Source organism: Poecilia reticulata, chromosome 21, assembly GCF_904066995.2.
Source record: "Poecilia reticulata chromosome 21, P_reticulata-male-v2, whole genome shotgun sequence".
Taxonomy (NCBI): Eukaryota; Metazoa; Chordata; class Actinopteri; order Cyprinodontiformes; family Poeciliidae; genus Poecilia; species Poecilia reticulata.
This window is the reverse complement of record NC_088850.1, coordinates 5,204,321-5,225,498: the sequence shown is the minus strand read 5'-3', so window position 1 is coordinate 5,225,498 and position 21,178 is coordinate 5,204,321. Positions and strand designations below refer to the sequence as shown.

Sequence of the window (21,178 nt, the reverse complement as noted above, 5' to 3'; positions counted from 1 at the left end):
CGTACAACAGTTTTAACCACCGATTTAAGTGATTATTATCGTTTTATCATCAGCGATGTTAAAAGTCACCAGCTCTGAAACTGCCTTCAAGTCGCACATGATTGAGGACAAACAACTTAAACAAGCTTATTTTTTTAATGGATCTGCAAAACTGTTTGAATTTCCAAAGAGAACTCATGTACCTCCCGCCCACAGTTACCCAGTGGCAAACGTTACACAATGTTAAAGAAACGTCTCCAACCCAAAGAAACCTGCATGCAAAAAAAAAAAAAAAATTTTAAAATAGGGGGAGGGGGGAATAAAAAGAAAAAACAAACTCAAATATAAAGTAAAATAATCCATACAGATAAAAATAAAATATCAATAAACAGGACATACTGTATAATGCCGTTCTCTTGGCTGAAGGAGAAATTCAAACGCTTTAGATTCAGTTCCGCTTCTTTGCAACCGACAGATTATTGAGCTGTAATTTCATTGGGTAGATGTGGCTCCACCCACCACTAAGCCCCGCCCCTGTCTTCCATATAAGGCACAGGACAAAATAAACCCCCACATACAAAAGGAGCTAGCCACGCCTCTGTCACTTGGTAAAGAAGTGTAAATCAACAAATACGGTAAGATGACAGAAAGCCCACTAAAGTGTACAAAAAGTTTTTCCTATTTATATATTTTAATTTTTTATAATTTTTTTTTTTTTTTTTTTGCCTGATTTTTTTTTTCTTTTTGTTTTACGTCGAGTTCCTCTGAAGGTGAGAGCTGTGGGTGGGCCGTGTCAGGGGGAGAGGAGGAAGTGATCTCAGGCAAAAAAAAAAAAAAAAAGAGCAAATATTACAAATATGAGAATTTAAAACAAATGACAAGAAACGTGACTGGATTTCTCCTTTTATCAGAAATAAAAATGATCATCAGATGCACGGTGGAGGAACATAAGGGAGAAGAACGGGGTGGGTGGGGCGTCGCTTCGGCGAGTGAAGTGGTTTATTGTTTTATTCTGATAAAGAGACAAAGTGTCAGTGTGAGAGAAAACTCATGAGACAGGTTAAGAGGGCGAGACGGTTAGAGTTAGCAGTTAAAGAGAGACTGTGTGTGTGTGTCGGTGTGTGTGCGTTAGTGTGGGTGAAACTGGGTTGTTGTTGTTGTTGTTCAGCTGCAGCACTTGCTCTTCCAGCCTGTTACTCCACCTCCACTGCTGATGTCCACATTTTCACTGTTGGGCTCTTTTACAGGCGTCTGTGCAGCAAAAATAAACAGAAACAAACATCATTTTATCCCACCGCAGGTCTAGGTGCTCACTGGTTACGTTTACGTCAGTAACCGTTTGGGAAAAATGTGAGTAAACTTTCTGGATTTTCTACTCACTGAGTGAAAAACAAAAAATTTTTAACCAAAAATTCACTAGATTGACGCCTTAAATTTCTGATAAAGTTTTATATTGAAAGAAACCAATTTGGAAAAATGTTTTTTGCCCGATTTTGTCATTTGTGTAAATAATTTCGGTCTTTGAAATACCAACATTTCCACTTTACTTCATATTTTGGTTCGGTTGAAGAGGGAATTTTTCAGATATTAAATGATTGATCATTTGTCACTTCACAGGACAAGGAAATATGGATGAGAGCACAAATGTGTTCATGTAGACTGAGGTTAACGCGTATGAGTGTGTGTGGGTAAAGCTGGATAAAATAGAAAAGTAATTAACCTGTTAATTAACCATAGTAAAAGCTACTACAACATATTAAAGAAAGCTTAAAATGTCAACAGAATTATAACAAATATTTTGTCTTAAAATATTTGTTATAATTCTGTTTGATGTTGGTAGAAGGTTTGAGCATTTATCAATAATAATAATAGACTAAAATAGGAAATAATGCAGTGATTCGGCAAATTAAAGGGATCAATATTTAAAGGTGTCCAGCATGATTTGCCAACGGAGGCGTAAAACGATTGATTTTGTTTAAATATTTCTGCAGTAATTTGACATTTTGCTTCTCTCCTGGTCGAATTGAAGAGTACAAGTCCAGGAAAACTTGCGTCGTCTTGGTGACAGAAGTCACCTGTTGCCCTTTATGAGCCTCAGACTGCGTTGATCATTTATTTCATCTGAAAAGGAATGCTGCCAGACCTCGTCACTCATCTACACAGGAACCAACTTTCTGACGCAACAAACACAAACTTTGATGTGAAAAGCAACACAAACCTTTCTGAGGATGTCTTCTGCTAACGTGAGGAAAGCCTTCTCGATGTTGATGTTGGCCTTAGCACTCGTCTCAAAAAACCTAATGCCATGCTCCCTCGCAATCTATGAACACAAAAAGAGAAATAAAAAATAAAAAAAACAGACTTGGAAGCCACGGATGTTGTTCCATGAAAGTCCAGGCTAAATTTAAAGTTTGCAGGGCTGAGATCAGGTATCGCTGGTTTATTGCACAGCACTTTCATCAGGTGAGATGGTGCGAGTGAGCAGCTGATGTCTCATGGTGTGGAAAGGAAACTCACTGTAATCTCAAGCTGAGTAAAACTCTAAATTTTAACTCAAACTGTGCAAATCATCAATGAAAATGACTTGGAAAATATCCTCTGAATCTCAAAATCCCAAATGGCACAAGGAAAATGTCATGTTTGTAACATGTAAAATATTGTGGAAAAACCTTTTTTAAACATTAATTGATCTATTTTCAATTAACTATTATTTTAGTAATCGATTAATCAATTATTCTGATTATTAATCAAATTTTAAAAATGGCAACTTTTTATGTAGCCACTTAATTTTATGCGATATTACAAACACATTAAAATATGCAAGTAAACAATCAATTTCGACTGCCATTACCGATTATTTTAGTAATCGATTATTCCGATTAATCAGATATTTAAAAAGCGACAATCTAAAAAAAAATTTATTTAACAACTTAAGACGTTTGTACAATATTACAAATACATTAAAATATGCAAGTAAACAATTTCGGCTGCCATTACTGACTGTTTTAGTAATCGATTAATCGATTACTATGACGATTAACTGGGAAATCCAGATTTTTCAATTAACCATTTATGATTATTTTATACAATGTTAAGACATACAGATTTTAAAAAATTCAACAATTTTTTAAAATGAGAAAATTAATATGTTGTTGCCTGAAATACAATAAAAGCATTTCGTTAGTGAATTTGAACCGGATGAAGACAAAACTTCGCCACATGTAGAGATTTGGGTAAAATCTTTAGAGACAAAGGCGTTTAAATCCAAAATGTACATATATTTTGTACAGTTTGGACTTAATTACTGCTCTAAATCTATTAGTTTGTTTTCAGCAAATTATCCAGATTATTCCAGATAACGATTAATCGATTACTAAACTAGTAATTGATTGACAATCATTTCAATTAATCGATTAATCGCAATTAATCGGTTCAGGCCTAATTGTAATACAGCAATTCAGAAAGTTACTCCTCAAAAGTGCTTAAGAGCTTTTATCACCCCTCTTACAGCAACAAATAACCCATTTTTAGCTGCTGGCAACATAATTACCTGTAAGATCCATTTTTATGTCGATCCTTTTGGTAGCTATTAGCTCAGCAGTAAAATATAAAGTTAGTTTTGCAGGATAAACTATGTTGCGCACAGCTTAATTATGTTGTGACAATGTAGCTGTGGATTTAAAGCTGAAGCAGCTGAATCAAAATGTGAAAATGTTCTCATCACATTCTTTAGTTTTTGTTAAAAGACTATAATCTATGTGATAATCTCCAGCACATCACATATGGTGAACATTTTCCCAAATTTTCTGCAATAATCTGAGCTTGAAAAGCAGCAGCAACAAATCAGCCAATCAACAGAGAGAACACTGATGGGGAACGGCTCAGGTGGGTCGGTCGGCTCACCTGCTCCCCCTTGGCTTTCGGTACAACCCTCTTGTCCTCCATGTCACACTTGTTGCCTAGCAGCATTCTCTCAACATCTTCATTTGCATGCTGGAAACAGAGGAAATTGTTTCTTAGGATCCTTTTAATAACTCCAAGATTTATTTTACTAATAAATATCCTAAGCAAAAACAAAACTTGAGTGATATTTTTGGCATGTTGAACGTCTTCGATAATTCCCATTTAATAATCTGCCAAATCTGGACTAAATTATTGAACACTAAACTTTTTCAATGCACAAACAGCAATAAGTGATTAGATTTATTAGTTAATCCCAAATTATTATTAAAGTTGGCGAGAAAAATAAGGTGAAAAAGCAACAATAAATGACAATTTAAACATAAAAGCTGTTAGCTTTTCAGAAATTCAAATATTAAAAAAATAATAATTATGCTAAATAATAGAAAATAATACAAATGTAATATCTTTTATCCGCAAAAAATTATGTCAAATCATAAACAGTAATTTAATGGTTAATCATCATTATAAATAAAAATAATTTAATGGAAAATAAAAACATATCTACCAATAATATTGGTTAAAAAAAATAAGGTTAAATAATAAAAATATTAATTTAATGGTTAATCATCATAAAAAACACTATTTAATTTAATGGTAAATCATTAAAAAATAATATAAATTATACTGAAGCTACCACAAAACATCTAAAAATAAATGGTAAATAATAAATATAGCAATTTAAAAGGTTAATCATCAACATAAAAGCTCTATAATCGTTACCAAGAGTTTATTATTGAACAATAAGAAACTTAGTTTTTGCCCCTACTCTAAGAATATCTTTAACCTTTTTGAATATAGTGTCGGAATATAAAAAGTATTAAAATTACTTGAATTACATTTAAAACTTTGTTTTTAGCTGTACAGAATGATTTAGCAATACAGCCTGAAGTTAAAATGTAAAATCTGTTACCTCCTTTAAATTTAGCGTGTCAATGGTACACTATTTTAATCTAAAAGGCGAATAGTATAATTATAATTTTATAATCTGAAACTACTTGTACATTTACTGATGTTTAAAGGCGAAGCTCAGCTTAAATTAAAACAGATTAGTCACACTCAGGAAAGTCTCCGTCACGACTTTCCTGCTCAATCAAATTAGTAAAAGTTGGTCAGAAACAGAAGACGTTCGTCGTGCTCAATAGTTTATTCAAACAGCTTTTTTCCACTAGATTAGCAACAAAAAAAATAGAGAAAACCGTTTTAAAATCTCAGCTTCTTTGGGGGTTAGAGCACCAAATGAAACGTCAACTTCTCAGCAGGAAATTCATTGTTTCCTTTCCTCTTTAAAAACAGCAACGGTGACACAAATTACAATGACAAGGTCAGATGGCCTCGCCCAGTTTGGCCCGACACTTTCCACTGAAAACGCACCGACTAGTCCTTTCTGTCCACGAGCAAAGAGTTCAAGTTGGCCTTTAAAACAAACTGCAAACTGTGTCTAATCCACTGAATTATTCCCGTTTTGTCCTGCTGGCTGCGTTAGTTTCCGTTTCTCACCTCATCAATGTTGCGCAGCCATTTGCTGATGTTTTCGAAGCTCTTGGCGTTAGTGATGTCATAGACCAGCATGATGCCCATGGCGCCTCTGTAGTACGAGGTGGTGATGGTGTGGAACCGTTCCTGGCCTGCTGTGTCCCTGCACAGCAAAAGGTTCACTTAGAAATGCTACATTTATCATCAAATGCATTCCAGATAATACGAAAAAATAAATAAAATGCAACAGAAAATATATTTCTATACGTATACGAACAAAAACATACAAAAGGGGGTAAATTAGACAGGAGCAACATCTTATTTTCCACCTAAAATGCATATTTAAAGCTTTTTAAGTCATTTATGACATGTTTATACAGATGCACCAATCACTTCCGATACGATATCTGAGGTTTAGTATCGACCGATTTGGTACAGAAACATGGTGAATTAACTCAAAACATTCCTATAAAGAGAGAAAGTTTTCATGTTTCACACTAAAGAACATGTGGCAAACAATATAAACTAATATAGGATCCAACTTCATCAAACTGAATCATATTTTCCCAATTTAGAATCAATACGTTCAAGCTGTGAGTATGTTTGTTGTGAATTGGTTGAATTAAAATTAGCTTTATTCTCCATTCATATAATTTCACTTTTTTAAGGTTCACTAAACCATGGGAGAAAATCCAGGAGCAAAACATTTTCTAATACTGCTCAAATTTAAGAAAACATCACAAATTATATTACTGGTAAATGTTGCATCGACTTCTTCAGATAACTGACATCCCTCTCCCTTAGCTTCTGATTTTAGCCATTAAGATCTGTATTATCATTGTTATTGTTGGTATAAAACGATTCCCATCTTGTATGGATGCAAATTTCAAGAACATAGCCTGAAAAAGCTGAACGTTTTCAGTGTTGACGCATCTATAAAACAGGGAAAAAAATGAAAAATTTCAGAATTTCACCTGCAAAAAGCCAATTAAAAAGGAAAATCATTTCATTTCAGTTGCAATTTTCAGCATAATCTCATCTTCTAACAAGACTGTTGAGGTTCATGTGACGTTTTATGTTCAACTCAACTGGACATGAGGAGTTAAATTCATTGGTTCAATCCAAAACACCAGAAGTCTAAACAAGTAGATTCCTGCAACGTTTACATGCATCCCTGCTGCAACGCAGCTGAATAAAACGGTTAATTACAGCTTCAGCAGGCTATCAAAAGTTTGGTAAAGAGCAGTTAATTAGATTCTGGGGAGTTGCAGCAAGAATGCATATAAAAGCTGAAAACAAACAGATAATGGAGTCTCTGTAAGCAAAACGGTCCTTCAAAGAGGGGCTGGTTGAGACCAAAAACACCAGATTGAAGCTTTTTGTCGTCCATTCTTTGGTAGAAAAAGTGACCCATAAAAAGACAATCATGCAACTTAATGAGCTTATTTTAAATTGGTTGTTTAATTGATTAATTGCTAAGGCTGTTGCTGTGCACACAACCCTAACCGCAAGATGATTGTTCACCAATTAAAACATCAAAGCCAGATGTTTGCCATGTAGAACCAGAATAAATGGAATAATTTTTATTGAAAGCCTAGATTGGATTTTATGGAAACATTTGGAAATATTTGACATAAACCAACCCAACTGTGAAGAAGAGACGGCTCCAAGCCTGATGTAATAAGCAATAAATCCATTAAAATAAAACAAGCGGAAAAATTTCCATTATTGTTTTATTCGCGTCTCTCCGTTTCTACCAAAGACTGGATGACGAAACGCTTCAATCTGCTGTGCTGCACTTGGAAAGCAGACGGTTAAACTCCAGCTGGTGGAAATGATCCGTAGTGGACCAACAATGATGCAGCAAATGTCCTGATGGACTCCTGGTGACCATTTCCTGTTCTTGCATACTTCCAGGCTTGAGGGAGTTTTGTCAAACAGATGTTGTACTATGATACAAGTGAGAAGCTGAAGCAGCCACACAATAAAAAAAAAGTTGGCAGTCTACAAATAAAAGCTTAAAAAAAGGACTTACCAAATCTGTAGTTTGATCTTCTTTCCTTGTAATTCAACAGTTTTAATCTTGAAGTCTATTCCTGTAAAGAAAAACAGACGTGTCAGAAGCATTTCACATATTTTTGCGAGTTTATCCGAGTGACAACACAAAGAAAATCGATTAACTGAAGTAGGGCTGGAATCGATTAATCAAATTCATTGTGATTAATTGGTTGAAATCGATTAATCGTTAACTAGAATATATAAAAGTTATTTGATGGGGGGGAAAAAAACATATTTAGAGCTGTAATTAAGCCAAAACTGTATAAAATATCTATACATTTTGCATTTGAACGCATTTTATAATTTTATCATCACCCTGTTCAGACTTACTAAAGGAATGCTTATTTTCTTATTTACTATGGAACTGAATAATTTGTATATTTGCATCTTTCAATGCATTTCTAATGAATGAAAAAGGCTTGAGTGGTTAAATGAAAAATATGTAGAATATGACATTTTTATCCAATTAATCGTCAGAATAACTGACAGATTAATTGATTACTCAAATAATTGGTAGATGGAAGTTTATGTAGTTTTGTGGCAATTACACAAAAACAGACAAGTCAGATGAAAGCCAAAGAAAGACATTAAGGAGAAGATGAATGGAAAAAGAAAGAACGCGTTTCGATTCTGAAGAGTTATGTTTGTTCCTTTAACCCAAACAGTTCAGGCTGAAATCGAGGTAAAAACCAAAAAAATTAATCGTTTCAGTCCTACTAAATACATACATCTCTTTTTATATTTATTATTTTTAGCACTGTTAGTTAAAATAAACATGCAAAACAAGAATCAAAAGATAACATTGATTTTGTAGATTTAAAACAATATTTCACATTACAGAAGTCTTACTTCCCTCTGGAAGGACTTTAAACCGAGATTTGTTTTTTTTAATGACGAGTGTTTTTGTTTTGAGGAGTTATGATGGAATATAATACAAATTAATTTATGGCAGCTACTTTGGGAAGAACTGACATTCAATGTTGATTTTCATAAGACATTTAGGTCAAATATTGTAAAGTTAAGTGTCTTAATTTTAAAAAGTCTGAAAAAGTACAGCACCAAAGTGAAATAAACCACCATTAACACTAGTTAGAAAAGTTTTCATGGTTTGGTTGAAGGCCTAGTCTAAGCCCTGCGATTCATTCCTTCATGTGAACCTCGTTTTTGGTCAGTTCTGCTTCAGTCAGGACGTTTTCCTGGTCAAAAGGTTGAAGAAACAGCTGCGTTTTAGGTGGGGTGGAGTCGCAGAATAACGAAGGAACTGCCTGCCAAAATGTGACTCACCAGATATTATGGACAGCCTTGGGGGAGAAGGAGCGGGAAAAAGTTTTAGTTGCTTCAAAAGACGCATAAATAATATAATCCGGGATGATGTATAGAGAAAAAGGGACAGTTTTATTGATAACAGTCCATTATTTTTAAACACTGGCCTCAGCATTGGGAAGTTGGGTAAAAAAGAAAAAACATATTCACTGGAAATTGGACATACTTCCCTAAAATAGGACTTCAATGACAATCTAAACTGAAAGAGGATCAATTCTTTCCCAACATAAATACAAGGCACTTTCCAGTTGCCATGGAAATAAAAAACCCCAGAAAGCATTTTTTAAATGACAGATCATCAGAAAGATATTAAGGAAGATCCAGGTCATCCTGAAGAAAAGCAGCCTGGAAAGGATGATGACAGAGGGGGTTTCCCAGCCGGGTATTTTGAGAAGCAGCTGTCTCTGAAAAGGTATGAGACCTGAGCCGGAAGAGACGACATTCCTCTTCCAGGTTTTCAGTTCTGCTCTTCACACAGTTTTGGTCGACTCAAAGTTTGCATTTATTGGTAGGAAGATGGTTTCCATACAGCTATGCTCCAAACGCTGTATTGCTCAGTACAGCGTTTTAAATAATTTTAAATCAAAACAACAACAATCTGCAGTCATAAACATATGTAGTCATGGTTAAAATCGAGTTACATGTTTTTAATAACATGAGTGTTTTTGTTTTGAGGTGTTATGATGGAATATAATACAAATTAATTTATGGCAGCTGCTTTGGGAAGAACTGTGGCATTCAATGGTGATTTTCATAAGACATTTAGATCAAATATTGTAAAGTTAAGTGTTTTGAAGCACTAATTTTAAAAAGTCTGAAAAAGTACAGCACCAAAGTGAAATAAACCACCATTAACACCAGTTAGAATAATAATAATAATCAATCTGGAGTCATAAACATGTAGTCATGGTTAAAATCGAGTTACTTCACCACAAATCTTAATAGAGTCCATTTTTATCAAGTAAAGCTGCAACTAATGATTATTTTAGTGATTAATGATTAATTGGGTTTTTTAAAAAGGCACATTCTGTGAATATTCTATGTAATATTAAAATGCATAAAAAATGCAAATAAGCAATTAAATTCCTATTTTAATTAAGAAATGCATTTTATTGCCTAAAATGCAATAAATTGCTGCATTTTATTAGGTGGCATCAGATATACAATATATTATACATGTATAAATAAACATTACTAAATAAATAAATGTAATACCCAAATAAATAGGTATTTTAGGTAATAAATAAATCTTTATTTACTTATTTATTATAAAGATTTATTACCCAATACATGTTTATTTAGGCAATTAATGATTTTATTGCCTAAAATGCAATACAATTTGTATTAAAATAAACATTTTATTGCTAAGAATTGCTTTAATGATTTGTAGTAACAGATGCATTTGCAGTTAAAAAAAAAACAACTTCTGAAATCAAAATGTAAAAAACTCGGTCCTTTCTGCTTATATTTTTTCCACAGAATTTAAACCAGGTGTAGATAAAACTAACATTTACAAAATGCTTTTTATTTGATCTAAAATGCGAATTGTAGATATATTTTTGGCTTTGTTACTATTCTGAATATGTTCTTTCAGCAAATTTCCTGTTTTGAGTCTTTAACATCAGTTAACGATTAATCGATTACTAAATTAATTGATTTCAGTATTTGATTAATCACAATTAATCGTTTCAGCCCCAATTCCAAGTTCACAAAAGAATACACTTATTTATAGAATTTGATTTCCATGTTGTTATTGTTTACATTTTATTTTGTAAGTATTTCAAGAGAATGGAATGTGTTTGATTTTGCAACTTTAATATTTTATTTGACGGTTTTTTATGATCAAACAGTAGAAAGTGAAATAGCAAGTTAAAAAATAACTTAAGGAATCACTTGGGAACACATTTCAAAACGCAATTATTTCCCAGGCAGCATCACTAAAAAAAAAAAAAAACGGCACAAAATATTTCGACTGATTCCAATGATAGCTGGCAATTTTATAAATGTAAATTAAAGGTGGTACAAAGATAAAAATACAAGTTTCCTGAACTGAAATCAGCACCATGTGGGAGCAATTTCTGCTAAATCCCAATTTTCATGTTACAACCATCAGGGCTGAAATGCAGAAAAAACTCAAACAGCCTTTCAGATTGCACACCAAAAATGACATGAAACATAATTTTACGCGAAAAGATGCTGCAATATTTCACACTATTTAAAAGCCAGTGGTTGTAGCAGAGTATGTAAGCGTATCCAAGTCGTAAAATGTGAATTACTAATCAATTTACCTTCGGTAAGTACCTAAACTTTTCCCCCAAAGCGCAGCTGAACGTGCCAGAGAGACTCATAAAAAACACAATAAAGTTTTCTCCTTTGCACTGATTGGTAATAACTTTAAAAGTCTAGCAGTGGTTATAACTGAGTTTACTGCTGGTTATACAGAGAAAACATTTATCAGAACCTGTGTGTTTCTAGTTTGACACCTGAACGGTGCGGTTATGAGAAAATGGGCCGTGTCATTGCTTCCGGTTTATTCATGTCAAACAGGTTTCAGGTGAGATCTCCATCTAAACTTAGCTCCTTTCACAACTTAGACATCAACAAGTTTCACCAAACAATTGACTTTAAAAAAGACAAAACAAAAAAAACCAATGACAACTAAAACCTGTTCTGCTGACTTTAGACTGTTGAATTCATTTCCACATTTCTATAAATGAAAACAGAAAACCCTGCTGCTGCTGCCAAGATCAGCAGGCCAGGGCCAAAGGTCACTCTTGTTCTTTTTCCCTCTCACTGAAAAGCCTGCTGGTCGACTGTATTTAAGAACTACAACAAAGATCTTAAAGGATTGGTTTTACTCTGCCCTTTTTAAGTAATCTGAGCAAGAAGACCGACCGTAATAAATAAATACAAAAACACAATCCTACCAAGTATTTTTGTTTCTAGTAACTTCTAGCTAGATATACTAGGTTTCCCTCTGAAAACTAGCTAAGCCTGGTGGTTGGGCCGTTGTGTTTTTGAGTTAAAAAAATGTTTAAAGTTGACAGGAAATTTGAAAATATCACTTGATAATTATGTGTTATTGAAAGATTGGAATATTACCTGAATACCAACTAAAAGCCTTAAAAAATGCCAACATTTCAGACGCTTAGCCTGGTGGGGGGCCACAAGTAAAGCCTGGTGTCCCGCCAGGCTTATAATACACTGGGGGAAACCCTGTTATAGGAGTAAAAAAATCCTTAATACTGATGAAAAAGTTCTAGCTTCACTGTCAGGTTCCACTTATAACTTTGAAAAAATGTCTTGTTATAAGAAAAAAATCGGCTTGTGGAACTAGAACCTTTTCATCAATGCTAAGGAATTATTGACTTAAAAAAAGCTCCTATATCTTGTAAAAAGTTACAAAGATATTTCCTTAACTAGACCAAAAACACTTGGTAAGAGTTTGTGTTTTTGCAGTGCAGTGCAAATCGTAGCAAAGATGCAGAATGAAAAGTTACTGGTAAATTACTTTTGTCTTATTCCAATTGTACCAAGATATTTGAGCTAAAAACTAGACCAAAAATACTTGGTAAGAGTTTGTGTTTTTGCAGTGTAGAGCAAGTTGAAGCAAAGGTGTAGAATGGAAAGCAGAAGTCTTCATGTATTGGCAAGCGCTGCAACAGCAAAGCAGTTCATGTCTCAACAACGACAAATTAATCCAACTTGGATGCTGCTGGAAACAGCTGCTTATACTCAGGATACCTTAACAAGACATAAGTTATTAAAAAGAAATGTCGAAACGAAAGTTGAGTCCAAAGGATCAGGGACAATAATGTCAGAGCACTCTAATGTTTCATTACTACTCAGCGCGGGTCTTAAGCAATAAGAGTAAATGGAGGCCTCGCTTTGGCTGCGCCGGGATTTGACATACTTTGACACTTAACTCATGCAAGTGCGATTTTAGATGCAAGTGTAGAGAAGAGGCTGATGATGCCACCTTGGAGGATTGTTTAAGACTCCCACTGGAGGATCTGAGACATTCATACACTCACAATTCAAAGCTTCATTGCTTTTCAGTTGCAAAAAGCTGTTTTAACTTGTAATGCTACATAAATTGCTTAAATACACCCAACAGGTTTGTTTGTTTATCCTTAAGATAACAATCAGATAAATTCTGCAATTGTTATACAGAGTTTTGTTGACCTTATTTCAATGATCGAGTCATTAAGTCATCTTGTGTCATGTTGTGGCAACAGCTACAAAGTCCTTAAAGCCAGAGAACCTGTTTATGGTTGACGTCACCTCGTCTGTAGCCAAAATATTTTAACAAAACTGACTTGTTTCCTTCATCCCCCCAACAAAGTCTCCAGTGGTATATTCTGGTTTTTATTATTCAGCTATGGCTGAAAACCAAAATCAATGTCACCTATTGGCAATATTTTACAAAACAAATGTGAATCTGTGAGCCAGTAATGATAAACTGATTTAGTTTTTTCCAAAACAAACAAATACCATGCAAAGTTTAAACTGTTTAGTTGTTTTTTTGTATTAGGTACGGTATTTATTGACAATAAAAATGCACATTTCTATCTAACTTAACATGTAATAATGACAGAATGCAGGCAGAGTGCAGCTGTATGTTTCTTTCTTTACAGCAGAGAAAATTTGGCTGTTCTGAAATAATTTAAGTCATGGGAACTAAAAGAGCAGCTCTATCACTATGTAGTTTTAAAAAATAAAGTTGCCAAACTACAAAACACATTAACGTCAAACACAGACTGCAGGATGGATACATTAATAATTAGCCAAAGTAATTAATCAGCTACTATCACATAATTATGTTTGTGTTAATCTATAGAAAGCAACCGATTTAAAAAATACAGTTACAATACTATAACTGTAATAATCATTACGTTGTCAAATTTTAGTAGCAGTAGAAATAAATATTGCTTTTAGGTTGTAAACAAAAAAAAAACAATTTGGACTTTTATTAGGGATATACAATGAAACAATGATCATAATGTGAAAATTTCCTACTTCTACTCCCACTTTTGGAAGTTTTGTTTTTCTACTCCAACAACAACAACAAAAAATTATTTCAACATCCTCAATTGCAATTCTGTGGGTGAGAGGAATCTATTTTGCTACCTAAAATAGGCTACAGTGTGTCAATTATTCTACTTTAATTTATACTTTTTAATTTTGGATGGGCAATTATTATTTCACCTATTGTTATTATGAAAAGGATACTTTATTAAGCCTTAAATTAACTGTAAAAGTAACAAGAAAATCTAATATGTGTTTGCAAATCCCCGAAACATTTTGAACTACTTTCCCAAAAGTGTTCAGCAACAGGTGGGGCAGGGCAGTGCTGCATTACTCTATGGCAAGAACCTTAAAGGTATAGGTAGCTTTAACTAAGTATAAGAACTTTACAGTTTAAAAACTTTGGTTTGCATTAATACTGATACAAAATATGACTGAACATAATGATTATGAAGGTTTTGGTGGCAGATTTGCAAAACCTTAAACTGTATGTAATGATATTTATACCATTTTTATTATTACTGCTAAAAACGCTCTAAAATATGTTGTATTGTATTATATTTTGATAAGTTTATCTTGACATTGCTCATCTCTTTTTTGAAAGCATCTTTTCTGATTTGTAACAGGTGCATTACTGGTTATTGCGCTGCAGGTTTCACAATATAATTAAAACAGATTACTTTCTATTATGAGTCAAGATTATCAGGATCCCTGTCAAAAAACACACCTAGAATTCAATTTATTTCTTTACTTCCTGTTAGCAACATAACAAAATGTGTAGTCCTATAAAACAAGGTTTTAATTTGTCTGAATAGAGGTACAATTTTTTTATAACCCAAATAGTTTGTTTTCATGCTATTTACAAAAAACAAAACGACTTGATCGAATCAGTTCTCTTTTCCATCAGCTTTTCTAATACTGACAAAATCTGGATACATCTCAAAAGTGCAACAAATGGTGGTAATAAATGTGGTTGACCCATTACTTTTTAATGTATTTGATGCATTTGTATACAATTTTATGCTGTTAGGAATAATGCTAATTTTTGTGATGAATAACAGGTTGTTATGTAAATTAACAACAGAAACCGCTGCAGCTGTTTGTTTTAAAACTACAGACATTATCTTAGCATTGTATGAATTTTATTGTAATGTCCTTTCAATTGGATATATAATTCTTTTGAGTGTTGCTTGTATTGAGCTTTTATTCTGTGGCATTGCCAGTAATGGCTTTTATAAACAAATATACATACATCTGCAAGAGATGCTGTCTAATTTGTAAAAGCAAGCACATAATATTTATTATCTGGCTGTATTGGAGAAGCTAATGCTTGTCATTTGGTTTGAGGAATACTTTTCAGAGTTTGTCACAGTATGGCCGCCTTGCAGTGCTACCAACACGTCGTTGTTAGCCACTGACAAGACAAAAAAATACCTCTACATTAACAAACACTTAGAGCCGGTGTGAACGTAAACTATCACAATGTTTTATTCACTTAAACAAGAACCAACAAAAACAGGCGTTGTGGATCATTCCAGAGGTTTTTTTAAAGAATAATCCGAGGCCTGGAGAAACGATGCATGCTAGCAAAGCAGCTAACCAAATATGTCCTGCCTACCATTTCCAGCTGCATGGTGGGGGTCAGACGACTTTCCAAGCTGTCAAAAACCTCCGACAGAGGTCGGAAACTATCAGGAACACCTCCAACTACAAGCCCAGTTGTGTGTGTGTCACCTGGAGTTCTTACCTATGGTAGAGATGAAGGTTGTGTTGAAGGCGTCGTCAGAGAAGCGGAACAGCACGCAGGTCTTCCCCACACCCGAGTCGCCGATCAGCAGCAGCTTGAACAGCAAGTCGTACGTCTTTTTCGCCATTGAAAAATAATTATGTGTTCACACAGATACAAAAAGAAACAAAGGACAAACTAGCACGGCTACGTGAAGTCTAATTCCAGCTCCGTGGCCAACTTGACCAACCCGCTCCAGCCCTCCTGGCTGTTAACAGTTAACAATCTGGGATTTGTTGATTAGCTTTGGCGAGCTAGTAGTAGGCTAAAATATCACCCAAATAAAGAACCCAAATACGTGTCCAAGAAGTTGATATATCCCGAACTGTTTCTTCTCTTACAACATGAGAACAAAAAGCAAAAAAAAAAAATGGTATCTCCTCCCGTGTGATTCCTCTTTTCCACTCTCTTTTCTCCCACACAGTCGGGACAAAATGGCTTCTCTCTACGTCTCTGCCCCAACTCACTCTTTCTTCAAACTAACTGCGAGCTAATTCAAATTCTCCGCACACGCCGTCATTCCAGAGCCCCGCCGAGAGCTCGACTGAGAAGAATTGGGAATAAACCAAACATGAAAGTGAATTAAATCCACTGTCTGCTAGGTGTTATTTAGCTTTTCAGATGAGATTAGAGCAGAAATACAGACGACCGCCGTCGCCTTCGAATAGGAGCCACAGCGGCGACTCCCTGTACCAATGGACACGCCTTCTCCAAACCTTCTGTCAAAATATAAGCTTTTGATTGGTTACTGAATCTGCCAATTGGTGGTATAACTTACTGTGATTGGTTGAAACAGTAAAGCTCGACCAGTCAAGGGGCGTGCTTTAGCGTGACCGATAGGCCAAAATGTTACTGCGTGAATCACCCTGACATTACGGAGCAGAAGTCCCTTTGCCTCCCAGTGTGAAAACCCCCCAGTGAGCCAACATGGACGCCAGTTTCATGCGGATCTCTGACCGCTCGGGTGTGTTTTCATGGCAAGTTGGCACTTGATGAGGTGACCATCCCAGCTGTGAGTCAGGCAAAGTGATGTCATATAAGTACTTCGGTTCTTTTTTACGGGCGTTTCCCCACGATGAACCTTTGGGGTCACTTAAAAAATAGCGTCGGAAGACTTTTGTCTTTATTTTACAGTTGAATATTATGACTGAGGTGTAAGATTTTGCTTCAGAACTGACGCAAGTTAAGCCAATCTCTCTTTTCGGCGTTGAAAGTTGAACAATCATTCTTAAAAAGTTTTAAGCTCATATTGTGGTCTCAAACTCATGCACCAGTGAAAGCTTACGGATCTACTATTATGATAAAAACTTATATCAGAATCAGCCTTATTGATTAAGGAATTTGATTTTGGTTCGTTTGCTCTCAATAAAGACACATATATAAATTTGGTGGTCAATTAAAAATCATTTGTTTGAAGAAGATATGTAAATATACAGCTTAATCAAAAAAAAAAGTCAAGGTTAAATTAGTGCAAACGAACGTAACATTGATTTAAGTGTGCATTATGAAGTAGAAACTGCCTCCATGATGGCTCTTTTTTTTTCTTTTTTTAAATACCATCAACTCAGTGGTAAAAGTCTGAATAATTTAGGTCCAGGATGTGTGAGGTATGAAGTATTTTGTTTTATTTCCTAAAAACCCAATTCTCTAATCATCACTGGCAATACTGACCAGGCTTATTTTTGTGAAGATAAAGGATAACATAATGCTTCCAGTCTTGCTATTTATTCTCATTTGGATTTGGACCTGGTCATAGCTCTCTCGCTGTATGTAACACTTGAAATGTCGTTTCATAACCCGATCCTTCTGTAAACGTCTCCACCATTGAAATTAAAATGTGTGGTTATATGTGTTGAAAGGAAAAAATGTGTGAATTTGAACCTTCAGGGCATTGTATCCCAAGAGGTAATGTTGATGTACACACCAGTGATGCAAGGGATTTTAGTGTTAACTTCATCTGGCGCTGTCTGAGAGACTTCTCTTCCGCCTGTCAGAGTAGTTTGACTCAAGCCCTCTTAGGAATGCTCAGTATGCCCAGATTCTTACTCCCAAGTACAGACTTGACGCAAACTGAGGAAGGAAGAAGCACATAAATAAAGAAAGAAGAAAATGAAGCAGTTAAACAAGACTGAGTAGATTGAGTCCACCCTGGAAGCCCTGTGTTGTAAAAGAACATGAAAAGAAAATCGCACAATGAATAGAAACAGTTGGTAAACAGCTAAAATATAACCTAATTGTGTTGCTGAATTGAATGCTACACAATCAGATCTAAAAAAAGAAAAAGAAAACTTGTTTTTATGGTATTCAGGGAAGTAAAATCCAGGACATTATGACTTTATACTGTGGGAGATCTTTGCTCTGTTTCTTTATATTGGCACTCAGCCAAGTCAAGGTTTCTCAAGCAAAGGCAAGTGGGAACAGGAAGTGAATATTATGAATGATGGAAACCCCATAACACTCATAGAAGTAAAGAACATTTAAAATGTATTCAAGTCCTGAAGAAACTAAAAGGTACTTTCCGTTTAATATTTCAAGTAGAGGTTAAAAGCTTAAATTGGTATTTTTAGCTCCACATTAGACTGATTGTCTTCCTGCTCATCTGATAGAACAATATAATTAGGGGGAAACATCGTTCCTCTAACCCACCGCAGGACACGCCCTCGGTCCGGTAGCATTCACTTTCCAAAATGTTTATTTTACGTAGTCTATTTGTGACTTTTTTTTTTACCACTTCTATGTTGTTAAAAATGAACTTGTCATAAATGTTAACACAAAAACTGTGAGTGTTCGCTGCACTCAAATTGTAATAAAATAGTCTCTCACTTCCAACTTGCTCAACAACCAAATCCAGAATATTTTAATTTGAACATAAAACCTGTTTCACATTTGTGTTTATTCTCCTTTAAGGAATATTACACTGGATTTCCTCCAACTCAATTGACATAATGGTATGTTAGGGTAAAACTATAAGTTGTGGAGTTCCACATGGCTCAATCCTCGGTCCACAAGAATTTTGCTAACATTTTTATTAGCTAACTTCAGTGGAACTTTTTTAACATTTCCTATCATTTGTAGTATAATGACAGTCAGATCTCTTCTAAGCCTTCCCAGTTGTCATAATTTTTGGGTTAACATTTAAATCTTCCTTGGGGTTTGATTGCGGGTAAAATCTAGTGCTTGTTTGTTTTCCTTTCATTAAAGATGCATTTAAAACTTTGGTATATGTTTATATGGTATATGTTTACCAGGCAAGATAGCTAATTATTTCCTCTTGTACAGGTTATTCAAAACATGGCTTGGTCAACATGTATTTTGGAACTTTTGTTGAATGAACTGTATTTCTTTTTGTGCTTTGTGACTGTATGATTTTTGAGCTTTAAATTTATAAATTTGACATACGGACCAAATATGCAGAAACTAATTGCCAAATAAAGCAGCATTTTATAAATCCCCACTAATACATTAAGTTCTAACTGGATTAAATCAATTTTCCTTTTTGCAATTTGGCAAATCAAAGATAGTTTGTTACCTACATTTCTGCACATCACATCACTGTTCCTCCACAGCTGTGCAACCTTTTGTTACAGTAATAAATCATGCGTTTGCACACAAGTTTTTTTTTCTTTTCAGACTGAGATACATTCCTGAATTTTTTTGCTGCAAGGGGCCCCCAGGGTTCATCTCGCACTCCCACAGCTAGTCAGAGACTACCTCTCACATTTCTTCAAGCTTTGGCAAAGACAAGCAGAGAAGTCTGTCTTTACATGCACCTACTTTGCAAGCAAACATCTAGTGTTTGAAAGTGAGTTGGATTGCATTTGGTTTTTATTTGACAACTCAGAAAGTGAGGACGCTGGAAGAGTAGGAGGGTCAAAGGGGGTGTAACCAAGCAGTAGTGTGTGCTATGCATATAAATGGGCTCTTTCCCTAAACTCTACTTGGTTTAAAGAAAAGCCTTTCAACATTTTTTTCCCTATTGGAGCTTATTGGATTAACACAATGTGCTATACTCTTGAATTCTGCCAATAAACATCTGATTACTTGGGGGATTTTTGTTGATTATAAGCTAATCATTATGCTTTTTCAGTTACAAAATCTGAGCTTTTTAATTTTGATTAAACAAAAGTATTATCATTTGAGACAAAAAGTAACTATTTATCAGAAAATTATAACATAAACATTTAGCCTCTTGAGGAAATAAGTTAAAAGGGGAACACCTGAGCTACTCTGAAAGGACAGGTAATTCTCCATTGTTTGCCAAAAAAAAAGGCTTCCTCCTACACACTGGTTTGTAAATGAAGCACACATTTGTGATGAAAAGGAACAGAGTCATTTCAAAATATCAGTTACCTAATGCCAAAAAAATTGTGAGCTGTGATGATTTCCCCTTGTGGCTGAAGCTTTCCACTCTGATTAGAGAAACCACGTCAGTGCAGCTCTTTACAGAATCGCTCGTTTATAACACATAGATTATAAATGGCGGAGAATTGCTCAAAACTATTCAGGGTCATCTTGAAAACTACTTTTCGAGTTTGTGCCCTCTAAAAGGCGACAGACCATTTGTAGGTCAAATAAAGTCACCATTCTGGATTTATTTCACAAGAGGGCGCTGTTGTGCCAGATTTGGCAAAGCTGGGAAAAGATTTTCACTTTTTATTTTCGGTTCTGATTTTATGTTAATTGGGGGAAAGAACATTGTATTATCTCGGAAGTCAACCTCATTACGAATAACAAAAAATACAACTAAAAAAATAAAATAAAATTTCCACGTATGACTCATCAGTTTCTGTTCGAAAAATCAGTAGTTGTTGTCGTGTGGAATAAAAAATCTTTGATGAATAGTTTTTCAGGTGTGCAGACGTCAGTTTGTCACATTAGCCAATTCAAGTGGAAAATTATGACAAGCTTCTGAACAAAAAATTGGCAAAATTAGGTAGAATTTGAAAGGATTCCTTCTCATTTATAAGGATATACTGTGTGCTCACAAGTAACGTTATTTTTTGTGAAACTTTAAGCTGAAATTCAGCTTTTCAGTTGTAAGCCAGACTGTTTATCCATAACCATTTACATGTTAAACTACATGAGGTTCTCCTTTTTCAATAAAAACAGATTTCTGATTGGTTGGGTTTTATTTTATTTATTTTATTGATTCAATGATTTTACTCTTGTAGGATACCAGTTGGTTTAAGACACAGCATTCATATTAATCCTTGGGAACCCCTCTTAAAATCCTAATACATTCTCTGGGACAAAAAAAATTGCTTCCCAAAAACTGCTAAAAAATATTAGTTATTGATATTTTGCGTACACTTTAAACAAGACAGTCTGTTAAAATTACCTCAATCTGAATTGTATCAAATATTTCTTACATTCTAGGAGTTTTAAGCTTTTAAAAGATAAGTATGTAACACAGCTGTTTTGCTAACAGCCCCACCAAAATACTTAAATAAAATCCATGAAATACATGTTTGAGTTCTAAAGTGATTAGGCGCTTAGATTATTAGCCGTAACACTGATTTTGATTCATCTTTATTTCCTTTCTTCTTACTTCCCTTTGTTTCTTTCTTT

General features: G+C 34.6%; 1 protein-coding gene and 1 long non-coding RNA gene across 2 annotated transcripts; one reads left to right on the top strand and one right to left on the bottom strand.

Moving 5' to 3' along the window:
• Positions 1 to 116: 116 nt before the first annotated feature.
• On the bottom strand, positions 117 to 16,310 carry rab10 (RAB10, member RAS oncogene family). The gene is made up of 6 exons (XM_008397306.3): positions 15,572 to 16,310; positions 7,451 to 7,511; positions 5,440 to 5,578; positions 3,883 to 3,972; positions 2,198 to 2,299; positions 117 to 1,230 (listed from the first exon to the last, which is right to left on the bottom strand). The coding sequence occupies exons 1-6, from the start codon at positions 15,696 to 15,698 to the stop codon at positions 1,144 to 1,146; spliced, it is 606 nt and encodes a 201-aa protein (XP_008395528.1). The 5' UTR covers positions 15,699 to 16,310; the 3' UTR covers positions 117 to 1,143.
• On the top strand, positions 9,117 to 15,873 carry LOC145549822 (uncharacterized). Its single transcript, XR_014085675.1, has 2 exons — positions 9,117 to 9,208; positions 15,452 to 15,873. It is a non-coding gene; the product is annotated as an uncharacterized LOC145549822 (long non-coding RNA).
• Positions 16,311 to 21,178: the final 4,868 nt, after the last annotated feature.